At 38.2% G+C, this 21,307-nt stretch overlaps 1 protein-coding gene across 1 annotated transcript in view; it reads left to right on the forward strand.

Moving 5' to 3' along the window:
• Positions 1-21,307, forward strand: part of smoc1 (SPARC related modular calcium binding 1) — a gene marked incomplete at both ends in the record, with an annotated part of 65,017 nt that overhangs the window by 32,379 nt on the left and 11,331 nt on the right. Inside the window, 6 exons of the mRNA XM_079262499.1 lie at positions 1,189-1,239; positions 1,704-1,751; positions 7,784-7,873; positions 8,326-8,397; positions 15,165-15,357; positions 19,307-19,380. Coding sequence (XP_079118625.1) covers positions 1,189-1,239; positions 1,704-1,751; positions 7,784-7,873; positions 8,326-8,397; positions 15,165-15,357; positions 19,307-19,380 — 528 coding nt within the window. The remainder of the gene's footprint in view (positions 1-1,188; positions 1,240-1,703; positions 1,752-7,783; positions 7,874-8,325; positions 8,398-15,164; positions 15,358-19,306; positions 19,381-21,307) is intronic.

Below are 21,307 nucleotides of genomic sequence, written 5' to 3' on the forward strand. Positions count from 1 at the left end.
ACCCCAGCAGCATGTTGATTTTTTTTCTTATTTTTCTGCATTGTATTGTGGATCTGCTGCTGTGCCTGGTATAGTTGTGTTCTTACATTACAAATTTCCTTAGTTGTCGTAGAGATGGCCTCATATTAAACTCTAGTGTACTTTTATATGCATAGGAGTTCATGTTATCTTACTGAGTGTGGGGTGTCCAGGTCCTGTGGCTGCAAAGCAAGCCCTCCACCATCATGAAAAATGTACTTGAATGGTCTTTTACCATTTGTAACATTTGGAATTTGTTTTCCACTTGTGAATAACCTGTCAGTGAGATTTTAAAGACCATATAAACCATCCTTTTTATGGGGAGCAACAGTTATTTCACTAAGATTATTGCTGATGTCTTTCCTCCTTGGCATCATGTTACCATACACCTGAATACTTCAGTCCAGAATAATACCAAACATTCTAGTTTTACAGAGCTGCTGACATTGATGAGGATCAATTTATAATGTACATTTGATCAGAAGGTATCAGTAAAGGTTTTTTCTGCTTCTACATTTAATAAATAATGACCTGGTTTGAAATATCATGTTTTTTTTGTCCGTTTGTGATTGTATTTAAAACCCTTTAATGACCAAATCATTCTTTTAAAAATCATTATGTTTTGATTGATATAACATTACAGTTAAAAATAGTGTTTTTCATGATCGTGAAAAGTTTAACTTTTTACTTCTTCAGAGGTTTATAAAAGTCACTTTGTGTTTTATAAAATTGTAACATTATTGGTAATATACTGTCATGGGTGCACTTGATTAATCTGTGACATAATAGATATTATTTGCAACACTTCCTAAACAATTACCCGGTGAAAGGTACATTACGGTACCTACCAACATTTCCTGTACTCCACTAGAACCCAACAATTCTCCTCATAACATTCTCTTTGTGAAATCCTGAAATATAAACAGCTGTACAACACCTACCTCTCTCCATCTCCCTCTGTCCTGCATAAGATCCAAGATCTTCATTCTTTCTTCCAAAAATATGTTACAATACTGGAAATATTGTCTGGCAACAATAAACCTGACACCGTATGCTGCTGCAACAGTTGATAATGCCCTACTCACCTTCCCTCCTAAATGACCTTTTCTGACATGCTAGATGCCCCTTGTACTCAATGACCCAAATCAATCATCTTGCATACATTTGCAGGAAATATCCATGAATATATGGGAACACATGCTGGGACAAGTGGATTGTCAGGTAGTAAATTTCCTTTCAGTTGCCGACACTAAAAAATTCTTCTCTTTTCCTTTCGGTCGTAATTGGTTGCACAATTGAAGCTTTTTTTCTTCAGTGCGTCCATGAATGCTGCTTAATACTTAAGTCCAGTGTTGCAATGTGGGTAGACTATCAGGATCTAATGTAATGTGTTTTTCAACTTTTATTCTGTGACTCTGGCGCGAGACATCCACGAATGGGATAATCTGAAGGCGTGTTTTTCTGTCGCTGTGTTTCTCCTGTTTACACTTCGACAATCACTTCAATTAAAAACAGCAATAATCATCACTAAACAACTAATGTTCTTGCAGAAAGGTAATCTGCAAGCTGTCTCAATGAAATGAAAATGCATAATATGATAGTGGAATCCATCAAATGTCTGGATGTTGCAGCTGTTTATATTTGTGCTTTGCTTGACTCCCTCCTCCCACCTGCCTTTTTTACAGGGTCAGTAACCGACAAACCACCTGGGCCACCAAGCTCTGGTAGAAAAGGTAAGTTGAGATCTGCTGTATGTTGTGTGTGTGCAAGCATGTGGGTCTCTGTTTGGATGAAAGCAAGAGAAAAAAAGTCTTTTGGCCGAATTTCATTCCACCTGACATGTGCAAAGTCCACATTTGTGTATCAAAGTTCCAGTCTGTGAGCTTTTTTTTGTTTGTTTTTTCTATTTATTTAAATTTGAAAGTTAAGAAGATGCCGACCTTTCTGAATACAAACATTTGGGCATAGTAATAAAAGTGCATCCTTACATTCTCAGTGTAAGGCAGGGGTGTCAAACTTAAATATACAGCGGGCCAAATTTTAAAATTGGACACACTCGCGGGCCAACATTAACATTTATTGATGAAAATCTTCCAGATTTGACAATAAACCTCATAGATTAGTGACTAAACCACATGTGTTTTCAGCTACTGTGTTTCTACTCAGACTCTCATTTGAAAATGCTTGTTTTTTTCTCCGGGCACATGAGCTCACAAACTTCCATCATGCACTTTTTCCACAAATGCGCCCTCATTGAAAGGCTCGGATTATTTTGACATCTCTGCTGCAGTAACTAGAAGTTGCTATGATGACTGTCTACAGAGGAGAAGGCCCTGTCCTGACTGATGCACCAAACCACCAGCAGAGTGTTCTGGGGTTTGTAATATTAGCTGTACTTGTGCTGTATAACACCGGTGGGCCAGCTCTAGAAGTCATTTGGTGTTGCCCAATATATATTGGGCAATAATTGTTAGTATAATAATAGTATAATTAGTATAATAATACTTTGACACCTACAGTATAAGGGATCAGTAACTGTCTTGACTGGAAAATAGACCAAAATGTTTTAATTCCTGGTATGACTATTTTATCCGTATCTTTTCTTAATCTAAGGTATAGCACAGTTGTAGGAAGCTGCAATGGGTTTGAAGCAGTTCAAGGAACCAAAGAAGAACTAAGGTTAAGCTGATGTCGCATAATTTAACAAACAATTTTCCCGCTTTTGTTAATATTTTTAAACTTTACTAACAAGGGCAGCCTCTCAAAGTTTTGCGATACTTAAGCACTTATTAGTTTTTTTGTTTTGTTTTTTTCCCTGAAGAGGGCAGACAGTGCCGGAGTCATGAACATTCAGTTGTTGGGTTGGTATTTTTCAGTGACAAACCCGGTAATTAAGTGCTTGATTTATTTATTAAGTGAAAGTTCATGGACAATGAATCAAACACTGATGAGAACACGTTTGCAGGAGCTCCAATGCGACTGCTGCTTGGTTTACATTTTTAAGTTTCATTCTCAGTAATATTCAAAGAGATGTTTGAAATGCTGTTAGGTTGTTCCTTTCTTTTTATGTCATTTCAGTCTTATGTTTCTTTGGAGTTTTTTTTTTTTTTATTAGGAATGTTATTTTGTTTTATTTTTTGGATAAAAACAGCTCTACTTGGACAACAAACATAACATGTTAAGTCAAGGCTTTACAACCTCCCACGTTTAGACTAATGGAAGTTAAATGGACATAAAAGTTTAAAAATCCCAAAAGGGAGGTCATTATGATTTTTTCTGAAATATTTGATAGTTTTTAAAGAGGATTTTTAGTGATTATAAATCATGTACTATATTGCCAAAAGTATTCACTCATCCATCTAAATGATGGAATTCAGGTGTTTCGGTCACATCTAAGGCCACAGTTGTATAAAATCAAGCAGGATGCAGACTGTCTCTACCAACATTTGTGAAGTAATGGGTCAATCTCAGGAGCTCAGCCACAGCCTACTGTGCTACCGTGATCTTGAATTTCCTTGTTACTAAATACTTTAAAGTCAACTTTCAGATGTATTATAACAAAGCTGAAGCACTGAGAACAGTAGCTCAGACACACAATGGTAGACATGTAAAATGACAGAGGGAGCTCAGCGGACGCTGAGGTGCATAGTGTGCAGACATCACCAACCTTCAGTTGCTACAGACCTCCAGACTATATGTGGTCTTCAGATCAGCTCCACAACAGTGATTTGACAGCTTGATGGTTGTGCTTCCATGGCTGAGCTGCTGCATCCGAGCCATACACCCTTAAATGCAATGCAGAGCGGGGGATGCAATGCAGAGAGAAACCTGCCGCCACTGGCTCCAGAGCAGTGGAAATGTGTTCTCTGGAAAGACAAATTACCCTTCTCCATCTGCAAATCTGACATATCAGTCTGGGTTTGGCAGTTGCCAGGACAACGGTACCTATTTGACTACATTGTGCAAAGTGTGAACCTTGATGGAGGGGGGGATTATGGTGTGGAGTTGTTTTCCCAGGAAATGGAACCCTAAATCCTTCGGTAGAGTAAAAGATTTTGGACAATTTCATGTTCCTAACCTTATGGGAACAGTTTGGAGATGGTTCCTTCCTTCCAACATTACTGCACATCAGAACACAAAGCAAGATCCATAAAGACTTGGATGAGCCAGTTTGGTGTGAAAGAACTTGACTGGCCTGCACCTGACCTGAACAGGAATGAACATCTTTGAGTAATTACAGTGGAGCCAGGTCTTCTTGTTCAACATCAGTGTCTGACTTCACAAATGCGCTTTCAGACGAGGGGTCAGAAATTTCCATAAAAACTCCTAAATCTTGTGGAAAGTTTTCCCAGAAAAACTTTCCACAAGTAACAAGGAACTCCTCAAGACAGATCAGATATTGAACAAGTTTGTTCACCAACATGTAAATAATGATGATCTCACAAAGCTGATGTTGAAGCTGCTTAAAGGGGTGATCCAAATGACAGGCAAGGGTTCAAAACCAGGAAGTCAAGCCATGAAGAATCCAGAGACAGGCAAGGGGTCAAAACCAGAGAGCAGTTGTGACGTCCGACAAGGAATGACTGGAGAGCTGCTGCTTAGGAAGCTGGAGGATGAATAGGGAACAGGTATGAATAATTAGTAATCAGGAGACTGGCTGCGAGGGAAGCTGGCTGGAGTCGGCATGTCTGTTGCAGAGCCTGGTGCAGGTGTAACAATATAACTTCGAAGAGTGGGCCGACATCATATTAAACCCTGGGGATTAAAAATAATATGTCTCTTAAGTTCATATGCATGTAAAGGCAGATAGACAAATACTTTTGGCAATATAGCGTACACAGCTAATAAGAGATTATATTTAATCATAAAACATGCTAATTGATCATTTGAAGGTCAAGTCTTTGTGTTGCAGATGTTGTCACAGCTGACTGAACTTACTCATTTTCTCACAGTGTTGCATTGGGTCAAATAATTTTCTGTTGTGTTTAGCAATTTCTATCTATTAAATATTATGAAATAATAATGTAGAATACAAAGTAAGTTATTAGTGACTTTGAAATAAATAGAAAACGAGGAAAAACAATGAGTTTTGAGGTTTGAAATAATGACTGCTGCCCATTTCTGTGTTTTAATCTTTGTGCACTTATGCACTTAAGTTTTCCTTTTTTTGTTTATTTTGATACAATCAGGTCATATTGACCCTAGAATACTTTTATTACTCTAACATGTGATCTGATTTAAGGACTCAACTGTTTAAAATGACCTGCAATCAAAGTTTTTCTGCTGTTTGCTTTTGATTGAATTATTTCCTAAGGAATGTTCCAGATGCTACAAAACTGCACATGGGTGAGTATACTAGGCAGCTCATGCACAGCATTAGATAAGATCCATTACAACTTGGACATTGACTCTTTCAGCCTGTCTGAATACATATTTTTGACCTTATGTTTTAATGCATTTTTGTTATAATTAAATATAACATTTTGCTACATAATTTATAGCCAATGTTTTTGTCTCTGAAACAGGAAAAACAGAAAAAAAATTCTCAAGATTTCACAGAGTTATAGGTGAGAAAGACATTAGGAATGGCTTTAAAGCTGTGGTTATCAGTGGTTTGAAATGCCAGTTACAAGATATTGGATTAAGATATGAAGAGCATGAGATATGGATAATGTGCGAGAAGAATTTACAAGGAGCACTCTATTAGACATACTTTATGAAGAAAATATGTGAATGCAAATTAAAGAAGGCACTTAATTTAGGTTCCTGTTTAGGTGACAAAGTAACCAAAAAGTATTTATGACTATACTTTGAAATCAAGATTAGATTAAGGCAGAAATAAAAGTTCCTTGTGAGCTTTTCAGGTATCTAACTTATTATCATGCATTTACTTTTATTTTATCGCATAATTTCTGTTGAAAAAAAAAAAAAGTTGTTCACAGGAACCATGTAAAAAACTTCACAGCAGAGATAAACATGTTTGCAGCCTGGTTCAAAAAACTGTCTGAGGTTTAATAGGTCAAGTTTACCATCATGACAACTGTGGGGGGACTGAATTTTTCTCTAACTCGCTCATTTAAAAGTAATTTAATTTCGATGTTTGGTATATTTAGGGGCGTGTCCTTTTGATTGACAGGTACCCGATCTCCCACTTCAAGTAAGAAGAACAAAGAACAACCACGGTTTTTAACAACGGTTAAAAGTCACGGTTGTTAACAACGTGACTTAGCTCTACAGCCGTTAGCTAGTTAGCTCCTGTTATTTCTGGGTTAGCTCGGTCAGCTCTTAGCTACAGAAAGCTCGGAGTTCGCTAGATGTCAATCATCCTCCTTGACGCTCACAGCCTCCTTCTCAGCGCCACCTCTTTGCCCATATTTGTATTTTCCGGACGAGACGACATGCATGCCTCTGCCAAGATGGCGATGGTAGCTTCAATTCAGCTCTTCAGAAACCTACGGGTGACATCACGGAGGTTCCGTCCATCTTTATATACACAGTCTATGAGCATACCACTGATCCACATGGGGACTAAGTAATAAACTCAAATGTTATGGGCTGTCCTACCAACGTCATGCAACAACCCTTTTTTTTTTTAAAATTGCAAATACCATATTTGACAAACATAAATAACCAGTGATGGCAGGAAGTCAGGAAACTGAACAGTTTTTACAGGCATACATACATGAAAATAAAAAGAAATAAAAGCATGGGCATGAGAGGAAAATATATAGGAATAAGAATAGGCAGTTAAGCTTTATTATCAGGTATCGGGAAAATAAAGTAAAATGAAACTGAATTTGGTTACCTACACAATTCTTAAAGATACTTTGTCATTAAAAACCGTAATTTGTCATTAAAGTGTAAGAATGTTTTTCTTGTTTGTTTTAGAGCTTTAAGTGAATAAATAAACATTTAGTTCAGTGAGGAAGATATGAATATTAGGAAGGGCTTTCTTGTATTTGGACTTATGTATATGAAATCCGCCTCTCAAAATGAATATGTTAACGATGTGGTTTCAGAGTTTATCATTGGAATTATATCTACAGACAATATTTTTGGGGGGGATTGACACAGAGTGACCACTTTTATTCAATTTTTTTGACATCCTTCCAAAAATGTTAGAATGAGGGCAACAGCAGAACAGAACTTGTCTGTGACTACTGCATAATAGTGGGTCTGTTCATAACAAAAGAATTTTAGGGACTAGTGCTCGCATGCATACCCAGTTTCAGACCATACCTAAATATCCTGCATATGAAATTAATTATTAACCTAAAATACTACAGTATATCTGTAATATAAAATTCTTAATTGTCACTGGCGTGCATGAAACTGGGAATATCCAGACCAGGTTTGAGACCTTGACTGAGACGTGAGTCAGTTATGCTCATAGTGTGACCAAAATAACTTCTTTCTGTGGAGAAAATATCCCAGTGCCAAGATTGTTAAATCTATTTACTGATTCAGGGGACGTATTCTGAAAAAAACCAAAAACAAACTAGACCTGCTCAGATGTAGGTAATGATGTGAGGGGTTTATTCTCCTGGACTGAGTGAGTGTGGATCATTGTGAGTGAGTGTCCTGAACAGTTCTGGTGGGAGTGATTTGTGATCTATGTGTGGGTGGCTGTCCTGTGTTTTTCTGTTATTCCATCTGTCTTTCTGTCTGTTTTTCTGTCTGTCTGTCTGTCTTGGCCGGGCCATGTGCAAATCCCAACCATTCAACAGTTCTGGAGAGTAGATTGTATTAACCTCAATAATGGTAGTCTCTTTCCGTTTCTTTCTCACTCTCAACCCAGATGATGGCTCCAAGCCCACGCCCACCATGGAGACCCACATCCCCCCCGAGGGAGACGGTGAGCCTCCTCTAACAGCTCCTTTACCTGCAAAACAAGTGTTAGGATGGTGTTTTAAGTAGTTACACAATGTGCATACCACACATTCAGTGATTATCGTGTGTTAAAAGGCAGCTAACAGATTAGTCCTTAGTGCACTCGACTTATTCCAACACTTTACTACAGTCTGTCATGACTTTAATGTCCAAGTCCAAAATCCTATTTCTTAAGAATGTCCCAGTTCATCAAATGGAAAAGTCCAGATGTTAAAAATACCACATGATATATTTGATATTTTTGGAAATACTTGGCTCCTGGAGGCTATTTTAGGTTTGGGTTTTGTGGGTAAAGCTTCACTGGGTTGCTTTTTTTAGAAATCCTCAGCGACTGAAGAGGCTGAACATTGTTTTTTCTTGGGCTGACCCTGATGTGTCAAAGCTGCTGATCTATCTTTTGTCATCCTGTCACCGCAGAAACTGCTCCGACATTATGGATTAAACACCTAGGTCACCTGGAGAACAAGCAGAACACCACCACGAAGCCAGGTTAGAGGAAAAAATGCACCCTCACTTAGAAAATATGACACACATATTATTCATTTAAGCCTAACATAAAATATTGTTTACATTAGACAGTGGTGCACTTATCATATAAAACATAATGTTATTGACTAGACCACCATTTCTCACAGTAAAATCCGAAATTCACACCACCTCGCAGACGGTTTGACTTGAAGAGTTTTTCTATTTTAGACTATTTTAAAACTAAATCAGTTCTGTGTTTGTGTGGATGGAGCCTTTAAAATAGTCTTCCTTCAGTGGTGACAGAACTTGCTGGTTTTAGTATAACGGCATTTCCATTTAATTCCATTTCATTTATCTTTGTTTGATAAATCACTGCACTTCTTTCCTGTTTATTCGTGCACCATGCAAAAGGCTCAGGAGGAGCTCAAGACTTTTGCACATTGCTATTTAACAGAGGAGTTGCCTGAAGCCCAGATAAAGTGTATATCAACTTGGCTGTTTCAAAGCCACCAGTTTAAGATGAAACGTAAAACTTATCCAGTCTGAAGACAGCCCCGCTCTGCCAGGGTTATGTTTCGTGGTTTCTTTCCTTGATGTAATTTGTTTAGCTTTCTCTGTCTCCTTTTCAATTACTCCTCGACATGTTCACTACCCTCTGGGCAGCTGGACGGCTTTCACGCTTCTGTACCGAGTCAAGGAGTGAATGAAGCGGGGGTTTTCTCAGTCCTGTGTATATTAGAGTTAGATGGATATGTTGGATAGTTGATACATGGGACTAATATTTGCTTTATATTGGAACTCTGACAGGCTTCTTGTTCACTTTTTCTTCCATGTTTTTCACAATATACAATAAAAAAGAGATTTTTTTCCATTTAATATTAAATGAAGAATGGGGGGAAAGTACATATTCGGCACTGATAGTGTGTGTAACATTATTTACCAATATTTTAGAAATTTTATAAGAATTTAATTCAATTTTTTTTACCAATGAAAACTGATGCTTTTAACCCCCTCAAATCTAATCAAATGAAGTAATCCTTGAAAACATGTCATATTTGCCATAATTTGTTTAAAGAAACGATCAAAACACCAGCTGTGTGTTGAGTTTTAGTCTATCGATCATCTTGCAAATACAGGTATTTTGAATTCTTACTACTGATTCGAATGTGCATGTTATCTGACTTTGATAAAGATTGAAGTCCTCCTGTTATGGCTTCACTTTCACCACACTGTTTTATATTTCATGCTGCCTTGCGAGCACTGCAGGATACAGATACTTGATTGTAATTGGAGTTTCTTGGTGTTTTAATGTAAATGATGTGGCAGGGGAAACTGTGGTCTGAGCAGCACTGAAGGCTGAATTTTAGCTGACAGATATTTTGCCGTGACAGCTCTTTGAAACCTCGCTGGAAACACCAGCTTTCTGTTTCCAATTAGGATCTGGACTCCACAAAGGACAAGGGACAAGTCCAGCTCAGAGGGAGTTGTCATCACCTCTGAGACATGAGCGATGTGCGCGTCTGCATGCAGAAAATGCATGTCTGTGACTTAATTTTACAGTTATATGTGTGCGACTAGTTGGCTAAAGAACTGTTTTTGTGGCCACTAGGAGGCAGCAAAAACAAAGTGCGGAAATAACGTTGATGAATTTGTTGGAAAACTGAAGCTTATTCAGATTCAGCAGAAATTTTTCTCTCTTCCAATTTGCAGGTTTGACATGCGTGCACATTTAAAATCATCTGGTCCCAACCCACTTTTTTTTAAAAAGAAAATGCTAATTCAGTAAGTAACAAGAAAACAATAAAAGACTCTATGTCATTATTAATTTAACAAATTTTGAGCCAAAATACAGAAACTGTGTGCAGAAGCTGCTTCCGCAGGAAATAAGAGAATAAGTAGCAGCTAAGATGCTGCTAATCACATGCATTTCATTAACAAATCACTGGCAAGCACAAGCAGATGTTTTGAGATTTAGCTGGTCAGGAACATTTAGATAAGTTTTAACCCTTTAGGCACCAAAATTTGCAACAACCTCTAGGCCAGAGAGCATGAACTTGTTACCAGTCTCCACCGCAAGATAGCAGACGTGCGATTGCTCAGTGTGACACAGTTGGCAGGGAAAAAACCTCATAGAGGTGGATGATGTGCACATACTCTGTCATGCAGAGTGGGTTATAGAGAGCACATACAGCATGTTGCAGTGCTGTCTCACAGTTAATGAAGTACTTTCTCAGCAAACATCCAGCTCTGATTGTGGAGGGAAAAAGTTCATTTCTGAGGATGATGTTGGTCAACTATAAACAGCTAAGATGATGCTTCTTTTGGATTTCATGTGTGAAGCAACATGTGGGAGGTAAAAACTCTGAGGCTTTACCTACCTATTAACATATATACTCATATTTCATCGAAAAAATTATGGAGTCTAAAATGCCTCCTAACCTGTGATGCAACAGCACAAACTTAGATCTGTGAATTTGGAGCCATTATAAACTGGTTATATTCAACATTTTTTATCGTATGTATGCCTTTAAAACTAAAAACTCCAGCGTCTAAAGGGTTAACATAGTGTGAAGCAGGAAAAAGTGATCTTTGAAGCAACTGCTGCTGAACATGAATTTGACAAGGATTGTAAGGACTGTCCCAAACTGTTTGCAGGACATCATTCCACTGTTAACCAGTTAGCATGTTAAACCCGAGATCAGATAATCAGCAAAAGGTTTTAACATGACATCTTAGACTCTTAGAGGGAGACTGCATAAGTACGGCTTGCTTGGCACAATTGTCAGGAGAAAGACAATTTGTAAAAAAAAAACCAAAAAAAAACCCCAAAAACATTGCAGCATAATGAAGTTTTTGCAAAACTGCATCTGATTAGATCTCAAGACTTCTGCAGTAATGTCATTTGGATAGTCGAGACTAAAGGAAAACACCAAGCAGTACGTTCCAACTGTCAAGCACAGTGGTGGAGTAATGATGATTGGGGCTTTCTTATGTTCTAAGAGAGAATTCTGCATGCATTAGAGCGTCCAACCATAAATCAATAAGAAAATAGAAGATTTTGCCAAAATCCACCCTAAAATGATTTGAAAATCTCATGATGTTATACAGAAAACACTTACTGCTGCCTTGTTAGTTGTTCTGCAAACTACAGAATCATGGAGGGCATTCTTCACACACAGCCTTCTGTTAAGTAACCAGACAATGTGATATGACTTGCAAAGTTGTTTTGTAAGGTTGTATTTATTCAAGTCAAAGAGCTGCTAAATACACAATTATTTTTTGTTTTGTTTTGTTTCGGTTCTGTTCAGATACAAAAAACGACATAATGGAAATAAGCTGTTATTCTTCACATGACTATGTGAACTTGTTTTGTAATATGCTCCACCTTTGCTAGCTTTGAATGGCTGCTGTTTGGCTGAGAGCAGGTTTATAATGATAAAAAAAAAAAAACTGCCTGTAGTAAAAGAAAAAATAATATGTGGAATATATGCACTCTATTTGGCAACTGGTTGCCTTTTAGTGTCTGCCTACCATGATAAATATACTGCCTTATAATCTATTTTGCTTTACATGGGGCCAGAATTTACAAAATGTGAATTCTAAAATACTAAATAAAGATTTAATTTACCTTTCAAGATTATTAGCCAACAAAGATAAACCTTACTGTTGTCTAAAATACAGTAAAACTTCTCTTTTTTATTACATAACTTTCATAGACTTTGTGTCATTCTAAATTTTATAAAGTCAATCTGCAATTAGTGATGCAATGATTCATAAATCAGTTTTGCAGACATCTTATGAATGAATCCATCCAGAAAACAATCAGCACTTTTAGCAGTCGATTTTAGCTCGGCCTTATTCGTATAAACAAACCTCTAAATGGAAAAGAGTTTACTTTTAAGCAAGTTAAGGATTTGAATACCTCTTCCATCATTTGCTGTGTGTGACCTGTGTTGTTGGGCAGGGAGTTCGCTTCATCCTGCCAGCGTTTGAGTCCAGAAAGTCTGAGACTGCGAGCAGTCATCTGGAGAGATTATCTGAATAAACAGAGCTTGCTTTCTGTCTTCCTTCCTTGGTAAAACAACTTGCGAGCAGAGGACAATGTTTAAAGTCCTCAAAATCAGTACTTCTCTGTCTTTCTCTTCTTACAAGCTGGAAAGCCTGAGTGTTCGCGAAGCAGGCCTCCTGCACGCACATAGGCGACATCATTCACTGACTGGCTCTGTCTCTAGATACCCCATAATTATGATTAAGAGTGATGTGGAGACTGTTAGTGAAATGTGTTTGCTTAGGCAAAGCAAAGCAAGCTCCATTTTTCAAACAGATGCTTTGTTGCCAGAGCTTGACGTGTTCTTGTCTAAATGTTGCACGGAGGGGGGAAGCGTGCTGTCATGCAGCTCATTTATAAAAGTGTGTGGAGAACCAGAACCTCGCGCAGCACTGATCCTCCCGTGCAGAGAGGCAAAGAAAAGAATACATCATTTTGCAGGCAGATTAATGTGACCATACCCTCTCAGAGCAGGACTTTCTGTAAACAAATGCTAAAAAAAATTAACTTTTTTACTTTTAATCCTATTCGATGCCTAATGTGGCACGGCGAGCAGTGGAGTTCTACTTTTCAGCACATTAAATGAAGACAGCGACATTATGAGACAGGGCTTGATGAAAATTAACAACTGCGTCGACAGGAGAGTTGAGATCTTCTAAGACTAAATGTTTCATCATCTCTGCCATAAAAAAGAAACACACGCACACACCTACAGACCTCCTCACAGAGGTTTCAGCTGTTTTGACTGCAGAGGAGGCTGTCTAGATTACTGCACAGCTGAAAACCATCGGAGTGAAGTGAAGAGAAGAAAGCGCAGGGAGATGAAGGCTGCAGGTTTGAAAAGAGCAGAAAGCCAACGGTAGAAACAAGAAGATATGCTGGAGGGTCAAGGGGCAGAGAGTATATGAGGTTAAAAAAAAAAGATAGTGGTGGTCAGAGTGGAAAGCAGAGCTGCTGTCGTCAAACACACAGCGGTCAGTCATCCTTTGTCCACAATCAAGTTGCCCTGAGGAAAAATCTCCACAACAAGAGCAAATTGTTACATCTGCTCTAAGCTTCCACTTGTGTGGGTCTCTCTCTTCTCTCTTTTCTTTTCTTTTTTCAGGAGAATATTTGTTTTCGGGGGGGTGTTGTGTTTCTCATCTTTCAGTTCCTGCCGAAGGAAGAGAAATAAAACTGAAAAAGGAAACAAAAACAAAAAATAAACAGAGCAGAAATGCAGATATTGGAGGCAGAGAGGACACAGATTGAATTTCACATTCACACAAACCTGAAGCCATTTTCCATTTAGATGTATAAAAATGATTTTCTTCTGGGACTCTTAGCGCCTGGCGCCAGCTTAACCTCTGTATCGAAAACAGTGCGGAATAATTAGGATATGAAGGAACCTTTGAGGACAGCAGTAAGAACACTTGAGATCGAGTCTTCGCACAGGAAGAAAGTTCTCTGGTGCACAGATATGTTTAGCTCTGCTTTAGCAGCCTGGTTCAGGTGTGATGCGACGCCTCCACCGCCATCTCCATCTTTATTAATCTCACTTTATTTACTCGTATTGGCAGTAACTTGTAAACTTACTCTGTATGGCATTTGTTATAGATCAACATGTCACAAATACACTGGGTATATTTGTTGTTCTTCATGTCTTTAGCAACATATTTGGTTAACATGCATTTTTTTTTAATGGTCTACAGTTTTCATCGGGTGAAAGTAAAAAATGTCTGAATTTGCCTGTTGATCCCAGATGCTTCATCTTGCTGAAGCAGCACCTACATGCACTATAGATGTCAAATCAAAAACCGTCTTTGTTGATGGTAACTATGGAGCATCATTTGGTTATCATTCTTGTTATTCTTCATATAAATAATTGCAACCCTGTTATAGCCTGCACCTAAATGTCTGTGCATGTCTCTGATGTTTATGACTTTAAAAAAGCCTAAATTTGCCAAATTATTTAGATTTTCTGTGAAGAAAGGAAATCTGGAAAACTATAGTAAAAAGACAAATCTTTAAAGCTGCAGCCTATAAAACCAAAATGATGAACCAATGTTTGATATCGCCACAGGGGAAACGTTGACAGAAGTACCGGCTGCTTGCCAGTGAAGTCAGTTGATTCAGTGTTATCATAAATATTACCAACAGCCGCTTTAAGTGTTGCATCAAAACACCTTCATCATCAGTTTTATACTAGAAAGGCTTTTTCTTTTATCTGAACACCATCGCAAGTGAAGAGCTTGAAAGAAGAGGCTCCCAACACTCTTTTTTTTCTTCATAGCATGGATATAGGACCAAGCAGAAGTGGTAACCTTGGTTACAAACTTCTCATACGATTTCTGTTGTATTTGATCAAGAGAGAGCAATTGACTAAATGGATATCAGTGTAAATACAGTGTGCTAATGGAAGGTGATGCAGGGCTGAGGCGTGTTTTTGAGCATAAACACTATGATAGATGGGTAATAAAAGAAAAAGTGGGTAAGGAGGGGCTGGTTATGGTAAAATCCTGCAGTCAAACAGCTCAAAGAATGGCCGAAGGTAAACTGACTATGAATAGTGATCTTTGCTTGGAAACATCCTGTAAACACATTTTAAGGGCCTAAATAAAGGATCAGTGAACTAATAATTAATCACAGTCATCCTTGTTTCACTTTCCATACACAATTATGCTTTAATCCGGTTGTTATGTTGTGTGTCTGGATGCCCAACTCTGTCTCTCTGCATTGAGTCCATTTCTCATGGTTTTAGAGAAAGTTCCCTCTTGTGACCAGGAGAAGCAGAACGCCCTGGATGAGGCTCGGCAGAGTCCACACGACAACGTTTTCATCCCAGACTGTGGGCCTGGAGGTCTTTACAAAGCAGTCCAGTGCCACCGGTCCACAGGCTACTGCTGGTGTGTTTTGGTGGACACGGGACGTCCCATTCCTGGAACCTCCACCAGGTATTACCACTTATTTAAAAATTCAATTGAAAAAAAAGCTGTTGTTGGTGTAATTAACTTACTTTTTATTTAGCGGTGATGGGTATGCAGTCATGAAAGCAAAAGTTCAGAGCTCTTGTTTAATTCAGCGGTTTTAATTATTATTAATTATTCTATTAGGACTTAATAAAAATCAAATGTCCTTTGTCAGGTCTAAAAATGAAGAAAATACATTCTCACATGAGCAGCTACACGCGATATATTACATTGAATTATTATATATTTAAAGAAAACTAAGCTTAAAGCAGACACAGGGTGTGAAAAGCTGTGTACACAGTATTGAATCGACAGCTTGATCAACAGTCTTTCACACAAGTAACTTGATGTCATCGCTTTTGCAACTGTTTCTCACAGCATCTGAATCAGACTGCGGTCTGAACTTAAGCCAGATCTTTGCAACATTCAGTTGTAGATTTTCTGTAGTGTTTGGTGTCATCGTCCTGTGGCATCATCTTATTTCAGATCATTTTGACTGTAGAATACTTTTAAGATGATATAATTAAGTTTAAATAGTCTAAATTTCTCTCTGGGATAAAACAGAAGTGATGTGTAATTATAAAAACTAAACAGCACTGTGCTTAAATCTGGTCATTTGTAAGAATGTTGACAGTGGAAATGATGAGTGGAAATTTATTTTTCACTCTACTCATGATCAGGTTGAAGAAAATATTTGCCCCTCAAAGGATGCTGCTGGTCAGCCAAGATATATCTGGCTTTACTACTTAGGTATTCGCAGCGGATCATGGTTAGCTCAATGACTGCAAGGTTTCCAGGTCCTGTAACTGCAAAATCACCCCTCCACCACCATGCTTAACAGTTGTTGTAAGGTCTTAATGATAACAAGCTGCCTCATGTTGTGCTGAATGGTTGAACACTTTAGGCTTGTCTGTCCAAAAGTCACTGGAGAGTGTTTAATTAAATGCAACTTTACACATTTTAGTTTTGCTGCCATGTTCTTTTTAGAGTAGAGGCTTTCACCTGGAAATGCTTCAAAAGAAGCCATGCTTGTTAAGTCTTTTTTTTTATTGTTCTGTCATGAATTTAAACATATGAACATGCTAACCAACCTATAGGGACTCAGACATAGCTCTTGTGTCTCTAGACCTTTCCAGAGCATTGCATGGTCTGACTTTGTGGCGAACTTGCAGGAAAGATTGGAAGCTGCAGGTTGATGGACTCCAGATTGATTGGAAATTAACAATTCACTCTTCCCAGAGTGACAGGCAGCATCTCTAGGATCTTTACTAATGTCTTTCCTCCTTGACATTGTGTTGACACCAGTCTGTGCAAGTTTATACTTCCCATGACCAAGGCCGGATTATCCAATGGGCATTATGGGCACAGGCTCAGGGGCCCACGCCCACTTGGGGCCCACATAGGGCAAACACCAGCAGTTTGGACATGAAACAAAATGTACATAAAAGCCAGATAGTTACACTACAGTGTATATTGTATTGCTATTGGTACCATTGGCTGAGAGATGTTAGAAATGTTGTTTCACACTGTATCATTCACAATTTTTACAATGTAGGTGTGGGAAAGGGGGCCCCCTGGAACACTCTGGGCCCAGGGGCCTGTGCACTTTTAATCCGGCCCTGCTCATGACCTTATTCAAAGTTCAGGTCGACCTTCTACCTTGCTTTTGTCCAGGCTTACATAACTTCTATAGAAATATTAGATTAGTACAGTCAGAATCTTCTGCAGACAGCATGTTATATTCCTGGAAGTAATCAAAAGCACACAAAGCATGTGATGCACATACTGCATCTTGCAGCTCATCTCCTTTCACCTCCACTTGACATTTCAGAGAAGGACTGCACAGCCATTGCTGAGAAGCTTTGCTGGGTTGTGTATTTTGGGCGTATTGCTGGGGCGTGTTGTTGGTTTGTTATACTAGAGTGTGAAATGCATGATGGTGTGGAACCGGGAAATGTAGGCAGCGACTGTTGCAGGATCTCACATAATCCTAATGAGTTTGTATTCTGCATTTACAAATGCGTTGCGTTTAATTCCATTTTCACAGAAAAAATGTTCAATAATAACACGTTCATGTACAACACTAGTTAACACCCATGAATGCTCCAGATCAGGAAAATGCCTTAATCTGTCCTTTTTCTATAAATGCTCATACGAATAATAAATTAAAATTCAATGAAGTTGATCAGCAGAACATGACTTCTACTTACCTTCATAGTTTCTGTGGATTTTTTTCATCTACTGCTTCTTCGTTCTGCCTTAGTTTTTGTTAAATATACAAAGACAAGATCAAATCCAATCAGATTTTATTTGATTCAGTCAGTGTTAGATTTGTTTTCTCTTCTGCATGACTGTAAAAACAGTTTGCATCAACATTGAAAACCACCTGCCGTCAGATCAATGTGGCTGTACTCAAGGAAATAATGAGGGCAATAAAGCAAAGCTACTAGAATCAGTTGTACATATTTGCACCACATATGGGAATAATCTAGCCTAAATATATGCTAATTGAATTAAGTCATTCATTCATTATCCTAACCGCTTAATTCATCAAAGGGTCGCAGGGAAGCTGTAGCCTAACCCAGCAGTCTTTGGACGAAAGGTAGGGTACACCCTGGACAGCTCGCCAGTCCATTGCAGGCTGATTAAATTACAAATGCAAATGTCATGTATACAGCAAATAAATAAATAAATGGAAAACTGAATCAGTAAAGTCAAAGATTCCTCCTCTGGGCATCAGAGATGTGAGTCTATAATATAAATTTCATGGTTAATCAGTCAGAAAAACAGGCATCCATGCAGACACACCTCCACTTTCTGACTCAGGCTGCTTCAAATGATTCACTTGCCAAGTAGTTTCAAGCACTGATGTGAATATCAGTTGGTTCGCTGTAAACACTAGGTTTCTGGAAAGGCATTGTTTTCAGCTCAGCCGCTACTGTTTACTTTGCTTTCGGGAAATGGTGGGGACATGATGGTTTTTCTGTTTGTTTGAGCTTCGTGTCACAGATCTCCAAACCAAAAATATGTTCAATGATTATGCTTTTAGGTTGTATAAGCACTTTTTTTCATTTTGTATTGAGAACATAAATATTCAGTTGGAAACAATTGTTTTCTGTTTCACTGAACAATAGTTCAAGTTTCAAATGTTTTTTGTTTTTTTTTTCATAAAATGAAAATAATTGATATCCTAAAATTGATCCCATGCACCATCACAGGCTAAAAATCTTCATCTGCATTTTAAATATATTGAATGCAAAGCTTGAGGTGATTATTTTGCCACATAAAAAATTAGTTTTATCGTCTTTCCTCTGGATGGAATCTGCAGTCATGTATCAGAAATCCCATCTTGGATCAGGGCCAGTGGAGATTGTAAAAAAAAGAAATGACAACTTGCTGCTGCTTTAAAAAGAAAAAAAACAAAACAAATCAGACACACATGCTTTGTTTTTTCCACTGCAACCGAGAATCGTAGTCACAATAGCCAGGAGAAAACGAGTCACGCCATGCCTAATTCCAAACAGTTTGTTTTGGCTCTGTGCACATCGAGTTTATTTATTCAGCCAGCGTTTATAAGAAGAGTGATTAATCACCTTAAATAATTCTTTACACACAGATTGAGGACTTGGGGTTGTAGGTTGTACTTTCAAGATGTCAGAACTTGTTTCCGTCTGTTCTAATGGCATGGTGTAAAATGGATCTGTGCATGCCTCCATAATGAAGACAGATAAAGCAACATCCCCTGGTTTTTGGATCCACTTAAAGGATTTGTGAGCTTTTTCATTGTTAAAGTTTTATTTCTTGGCAATGTTTGATTTTTTTTTTAATTACAGTGATTGTCTTCTAACCTGTTACATGCTCTTTGATGTCTCAGGCAGGTTTTCTTTTTGCCTCTTCAGCGTCTCTCTCACACAGCCATGTATTTTTCTTACAGGTACCAGAGGCCAGAGTGCAACGGGACACGAGTCACAGAAATAGAGGACCCATTCCAAGGCAGAGACCTAACAGGTTTCCTTCATTTCTACATTTGTTTTCTTTCATCCGTTTGTACATTTTTATCTAGAAATTTTGTATATTTGAATTAATATATATATATATATATATATATATATATATATATATATATATATATATATATATATATATATATATATATATATATATATATATATAAACTATTTACTTTCCTCTGACATGAGTTATGACTAGACATAAGGGTGGATAAGAAGCAGTTTAAAACATAGACGGCATGTAAAAAGATGGATATTCATCCATGACGTCACTTTTATGTTTCTGAGGAGCTGATGGGCAGCTCATTGGGCGGTTCCCACTGTCGCTATCTTGGCTGTGCCACGTACACCATCACTCCAGGAAAAACAAAAATGGGCAGAGGTTGAGCTAAGAGGGGGGCTGTGAGCTTGAGGGTGGATGATCAATATCTTCCAAACTCCAAGCTGCCTATTGCTAAGAGCTAACTTTGATAACCCGGAGCTAACGGGAGCTAACCAGCTAACAGAGGTTTGCAGGCTAAAGCTAGGTCACATTGTTAACTGGTGAACTGCAATTTATTGACCTTTCCGCATTTGCTTCAGCTTTGTCCAACGGATGTTGTCGCTTGGTTTAAAAGCTCTTTGCGTCTAGCCTGCAAATGTATGTACTTTGCCACAAACTAAGGAAACATTGTAAACAAATAAGCTAAATAGCAGCTATTGCAGATAATGGAGGATTTCCTGGCAACAAAGATCTCCTCCAAGTCAGAGGTTGTAACCTACTCCTCTGCTGTTGTTACTGCTCACTTACTTTTGTTTCCCCACTGTTTCCCCATCATTTAAGGCTGCATTGTAACTCTTATTTAATTCCCCATCTGGTGAGTTTACAGAGTCAAGCATACTCCTGACTGTGCAGCAGATGTATGGCATGTTTTATGGAAGGTGTGAGTGTTGAAAGGGTGTGGTGGTAAGGCTGTGGGGGGCCCGCTGGGGGTGTTGAAGATATTTTTATGTACTGTAGAAGGATGTTCTGAACCGCCACAACAAAGCTCAATATTTCATGACCGTCCATCAAGGTGGGGGAGAAAAGAATTCTTAATAGACTACTATTAACAGCATGCAGCTACAGGTCCAATCTTACTGTACACAAAGTGTCACAATACCACCTATGTTGGTAACAGCATGATGAGAACACCCTGGCCACTCGGATTGGTTGATCTGAGGAGACTCTTGCCTCTTGCCTTGCGTCACCTCGTAGTCTTCAAAACATTCAAGATGGCGCACGGACATAGTGGGAAACCGAAGCTTGCAAATTATTAGTTTCTGACTTAAAATTAGGTTAAAAAGCAACATGAGTTGCCAATGGAGCCTCAGGATTTTACAGCAAAAATGATACAGGTCATTTATGTCTTCTGTACTGCACGCCATGTTTATTTTCCTTTGTTGCTTTATGTTCATCTGATGCAGAAGTGATTAAAATTAAAATTGAAAGTGCACTGACTATACATGACACAACTGGACTTTAAAAATACAACAAAACACTTAAATATCCCTTTAACCCTTTAATGGTGTATGTATCAGATTTGGTACATACAGTTTATGAGACCTTTTGCATCACTAGCTTGTCAAAACTCTGATTGTACACAGTCTGATACTGACATATCACAATAAATGATAAATGTCCAGAAATGATTTTTATTAATTATATTTTTCACATTTTTTTTAAAGACCCAAATAAATACTTTGTACAAAAATTACATTTCTCCATATTTTTCCTTGGTTAGGCTTTAAAAGGTTAAACAGTGATGTTTATATCAGCTTTAGTGGGTTTTGAAGTTTTTACAAAATCAAACAGTCAACCCAGAGCTTGTTTGAAGCTGCCAGAGGTCCCACACCACACTTTATCCTTAACACCTTGCCCCATAGGTTTCATACAACACAACCGT

Source organism: Telmatherina bonti (assembly GCF_933228915.1).
Source record: "Telmatherina bonti genome assembly, chromosome: 22".
Taxonomy (NCBI): domain Eukaryota; kingdom Metazoa; phylum Chordata; class Actinopteri; order Atheriniformes; family Telmatherinidae; genus Telmatherina; species Telmatherina bonti.